This window comes from Oppia nitens, unplaced genomic scaffold, assembly GCF_028296485.1.
Source record: "Oppia nitens isolate AA-2021 unplaced genomic scaffold, nextdenovo-longstitch-racon4-pilon3 scaffold3_pilon_pilon_pilon, whole genome shotgun sequence".
NCBI lineage: Eukaryota > Metazoa > Arthropoda > Arachnida > Sarcoptiformes > Oppiidae > Oppia > Oppia nitens.
In genome coordinates this window covers 990,943-996,308 of record NW_026533221.1, presented here as the reverse complement: position 1 = coordinate 996,308, position 5,366 = coordinate 990,943, and the positions used below count along the sequence as shown (strand labels likewise).

At 21.8% G+C, this 5,366-nt stretch overlaps 1 protein-coding gene across 1 annotated transcript; it reads right to left on the bottom strand.

Moving 5' to 3' along the window:
• Positions 1–1,897: 1,897 nt before the first annotated feature.
• On the bottom strand, positions 1,898–4,160 carry LOC128957301 (uncharacterized). Its single transcript, XM_054303037.1, has 2 exons — positions 4,149–4,160; positions 1,898–2,884 (listed from the first exon to the last, which is right to left on the bottom strand). The coding sequence occupies exons 1-2, from the start codon at positions 4,158–4,160 to the stop codon at positions 1,898–1,900; spliced, it is 999 nt and encodes a 332-aa protein (XP_054159012.1).
• Positions 4,161–5,366: the final 1,206 nt, after the last annotated feature.

The window sequence follows — 5,366 nt, the reverse complement described above, 5'->3', positions numbered from 1 at the left end:
TTTAAAATTTAATTTAATCAAATATAATTAAATTTTTTAATAAAATTTAATTATTTTTCAAATTTTTTAAGCTCTTTATTGGCCAATTTATAGCAATTATCGCCATATTTTTTAGCCAAAAAGCCCAATACTTTAATTGCATGCTGTATTTTCCCGACTTCAAATCGATATGAATAAATAGGAATCAAATTGCCTGTAGTAGGATGACGTTTAAGTGAATAAAAAACAACTTTACCTCCATCAGTCAATGCCTGGCCAAAATAGTCTTAAAAAATTTAATTTTAAAAATAAATTATTAATAAATAATGCATATTAAACAATTATAAATACATAATAATCAAACATTATTCAATACCCGATCTGCATTTGTGTAGCAATTTTTCTCCTTGTTTTGCAGTAACTGTTGTGTCCACGATATCATAACCTTCATTGTCATCGATTTTAGTTTTTTTAGTAATTTTAGAAGTACTAGGTTTACTAGCATTAGTTTTTTGTCGTTTGTTTGTTTTAGGAATAATAAGTGATATCGGTTCCTCACCACTAACACTACCAGCACCAGAATCATCAGTATCCGAGACCTCCAGAGCCTCCATATCCACGAATTCTTTTGCTTTGCCAGACATTGTAGCGTAATATACAAATACTGTAAATAAACTTAGAAAACAAAGTTTTTAATACAAATAATGTATTGAATGAATTTAGAGAAAATGCTTTCGCTTTTTATATGATTTTTCTCTAATATAATTCTATATAAAATGAAATTATGTCAAAAGTATACTATTTTGATTATTATTTCCTTAATGTATTTTTGAAATAATTTATGTTAATAAATTAGTTACAACCCTAGTTATAATAAAAATTTTTATTAATATAATTTATTTATAATATTAAGCTTATATAGTAAAAAAATATAATATATAATTAGTTATTTTTTCCAACCCTAATAATTTTTATTATATATATTTATAAATAAATAAGTTGTTTTCATATAAAACAACTATAATAGCATTTAATTTATTATTTTGAACTCATCTTATATACAGATAATTATTACTCGTTACTATACAGATATTAATAAATTAAGTTAAATACAAGTGAATTAATTATATTTAAATATTTTTTTAAACATTATTCTCATATGTGCAAAATATTAATAAATTAAGTTTATATGCTAAAAAAATTTTATATTTAAATATATTTCTAAAAACATGTTTAATATTTTGTTCAAAATATTAATAAATTAACTTTAAATACAATTAAAACATTTATATTTAAATATATTTTTAAAATGTATGTTATTTATTATTATTATAATTGGGACAAAAGTTTAAAAAAACTTATTTTTAAATATTTATTTTAAAAAATCATTTATTGAATTTTTATTATTAACATGGATAGGACTGTAGTTTTACATAATGAAAGAGAGTATTGTTGCAAAATATGCAAACATACTTCAGTATCTTTTAATTTAATTTTAATGCACTTAAAACTAAATCATGATTCAATTGTTGGTGAATATTATCAATTAAATGGTACATATCGACCATATATAATTATTTTCAAACCATCTAATTATAAATAAGTAAGTATTAAAATTTTTTTAATAAATATATTTATTTAATTAATTTAGTTATAAAAAAATCAATTAATTGCTCGTATCACCAGCATGAAATAACAACAACTGTGTAATTAAATACTATTAATATAAATTATAACTTATATACATTAATAATTACATTTTTATATAAATGTTTATGTTTTTTTTAATATTTATCAATTATTTAAAACATAAACAGTTTATACATATATGGTAATAATTTTTTATTTAAATCAATGTTTTATAATTATAAAAAAAATATCAAATTATTATAAAAACTATATTATTGTTAATTTATAATCATTTGTTTGTTTGTTTTTTAACTGAGATTTCATAGTCCAACACATTTGTGGCCATTTCGGCAAATGTTGTATTCAATTGGCGGACATTGTATTCATCGAACTGTGAGATCGGCGGTCGTTGACCTTCCAGACACCAACCGGACGGCGAAAGTAAGTTATCTCTAATATTCAGATGAACCGTATAATAGGTTTGACGCCAATCGGATCGCCAACGATTGTAAAGTGATGGACAAACACGTCGACCATCGGCAGCAAACTGACCGTTTGCATCGTGTATCAGATCCGGCCGTTTCGCTAATATCTCTTTGGTTGGCAATTCGCCGGCATTATAATACCAATCCCAGGGATGATAATCACAGTAACAGATTAGCCATAGTTTCAAAAACCGGGCCTTTCTATGGGCTACCAGTGTTTGTGTGCCCAACACTTTGTATTCAGTATTCAAACCCCAATCACGTATTTCATAGTCCAGTGTCATCTCATAGTTGCGATACGTATCCAAACTTTTTACAACATAGACATCTCTGTCCAGATAAATGCCGCCAAACTCCCGGAGCACTTGGATTCGGCCGATATCTGATGCGTGATAATTGTGAAATGATTTACTCAACTGTTGGCCAAATATATGAGTCGGTCGTTGAATTTCCCGTACAATAAGCCGTGTAGTATTGGTCGCATTGACCACTCGATTGATACGTTGCCAATAATCACCCCGTAATTCATGACAATCGCAATGAATGTACAGACTATCGGGTTTCTGATTTTTCAGTACCGATAGTATCGACAAAAAGTGTACATAATTTATAAAATGTGTTTCAAACAGTATATAGTGGACAATATTTGGCACTAAATATCTATCGTTTGCCGGCGACAACTGGCCATCAAATGCCGGCACACGAGCCGACCAATTGTGCCGATCAATGCACACTTGTATTGGATAATAATGACTCCTATCATTGATAACAATCTTATTATTATTGTGTGTCTTAATTGTAATTAATATCACATAAATAGATATAAATATTGAAATAATTAATAATAATAATAAATTGTATTTATTATAAAACTTAATCATATTTTAGTACAGTATTATTATTAGTAGTAATAAACATTTAATGAATCAAAATATAAATTATTTATTAAATACTATAGTTGTCGATCAATGCATAGATGTTTTGGATAATAGTATTTACTATTATTGATAACAATTTTATTACTATTGTGTGTCTTAATTGTAATTAATATCACATAAATAGATATAAAAATTGAAATAATTAATAATAATAATAAATTGTATTTATTATAAAACTTAATCATATTTTAGTACAGTATTATTAGTAGTAGTAATAATAAACATTTAATAAATCAAAATATTTATTAAATAGTTTTAACTTTAAAAAAAATAGTTTATAACTTTTATAACAATTAATACAATTATAACTATAATAACTAATTGATATTGCATTCAAAATTGTTTAACACTCAACTAATACTGTATTACAGTTTTATATACAATACATATATTAATAATAAATTTTGTTAAAACTATTATACAGTTATTAAAAAAAACTATACAGTATTTAGTATTACATAATCTAATACTCGAGAATATTCTGGTTTAAAATAAATAATAAATAATATTTTTCACTAGAATTTTGCAATTATATAAAATAATAATTTTTATTAATATTAATAATAAGATTAATAATGATCTTGTATTCAAAGATTTTTAAAATATAATTAAAAAAAAGTAAAAAATAAAATTCAATGATAAAGAAAACATAATTATCATTTTATAAAATCTAATAATAATAAATCATATGCAATAAATTATTTTTAAAAAAAATAAAAATATTTCAATTATGTGTTTAGATTTTTAACATAATATTAATAAAACTAATAAAAGAAATATAATTATTTATAATAAGATAATATTAATTATTAATTATTAATAAACTGTTTTTTTATTGTTTGAATAGTTTTTAAAAAATTTTATTTCAATTAATATTTTGCAATATTCTTGTGAAAAAAATATGCATTTAATAGCAAAAATGAAAAACAAAATAAAATTGTATTACAAAATCCTATTGCAATCTAATTACTAATTAAATAAATAAATAAAGATATATATATATATATATATATATATCCTTATTATATTACAACAACAATAAATAAAATCAAATCAATTAACACATTACACAATAACCCACATAACATGATTGCACCGGTATGTACAGGTTTTATACCAGTGCTATCATATTATTCACTTATATTTATATACTACTGTATGAACAATAAACTATTAAATTAATTATAATTAATTAGTTTTATATACAACAATATTTGTCAATTAAATAAAATAAATATTAATATTGATTTTAGTTTATTTTTTTTAATAACAAGTGTACAAAAAAAATAATTTTTTTGATTAGTATGTAAACAAAATAAAGTTATAATTATATATTTTTTATATAAATTAATTTATAATTTTATAAAAACTTTTAAATTATTGTTAATTATAAAGAATATTATGTTTAATTGTATTTTATATAAATTATAATTTTGTATTATATCTGATCAGTGTATTTTTAAATAATTATAAAATGAATAATAAAATTAATTAATTACTAACATATTATATGATAATCTAAAATTATATTTAAAAATAAATATAAAAAAATGGTTTATTAATTTAAATTAAATTAAATGAGAAATTTTTAACTAATAATGTATTTGATATAATTAATAATTTGATATTATTATTATTATTTTTAAAAAAATGATCAAGCATTTTATAAAAGAAAATGATTTTTATAATTTTTTTACAAACAAATTTAGTAATACTAACAATATTTTATTTCATGTCTAATTTATAGTTTATATGATTAAGTTTATTTATAAATTAATATTTATTAAAGAAACTAATTTATTTTATTTGCATAATTATAATTTTTATTAAAATAATAATTAATTAAATATTTATATTAATAATAATAATAATACAGAAAATAAACTATTATTAATTAATAGTCATTTACTGTAAATATATTTTATATATAAATAATGATTATTAATAAAAGTAAAATTGGTTTTTCAGTATTTGTTACAATTTTTACGACTATTTATTTGATTTTAATTATGCGAACACTGGATATTATAGTTGTAGTCATCAATAGTAGTCACTATTATCCCTATCATCTGTGCATTGATCGACACAATTGGTCGGCGCGTTTGTCGGCATTTGATGGCCAGTTGTCGTCTACGGCAAACAATGATAGATATTTAGTGCCAAATATTGTCCACTATATACTGTTTGAAACACATTATATAAATTATGTACACTTTTTGTCTATACTATCGGTACTGAAAAACCAGAAACCCGATAGTCTATACATCCATTGCGATTGTCATGAATTACGGGGTGACTATTGGCAACGTATCAATCGAGTGGCCAATGCGACCAA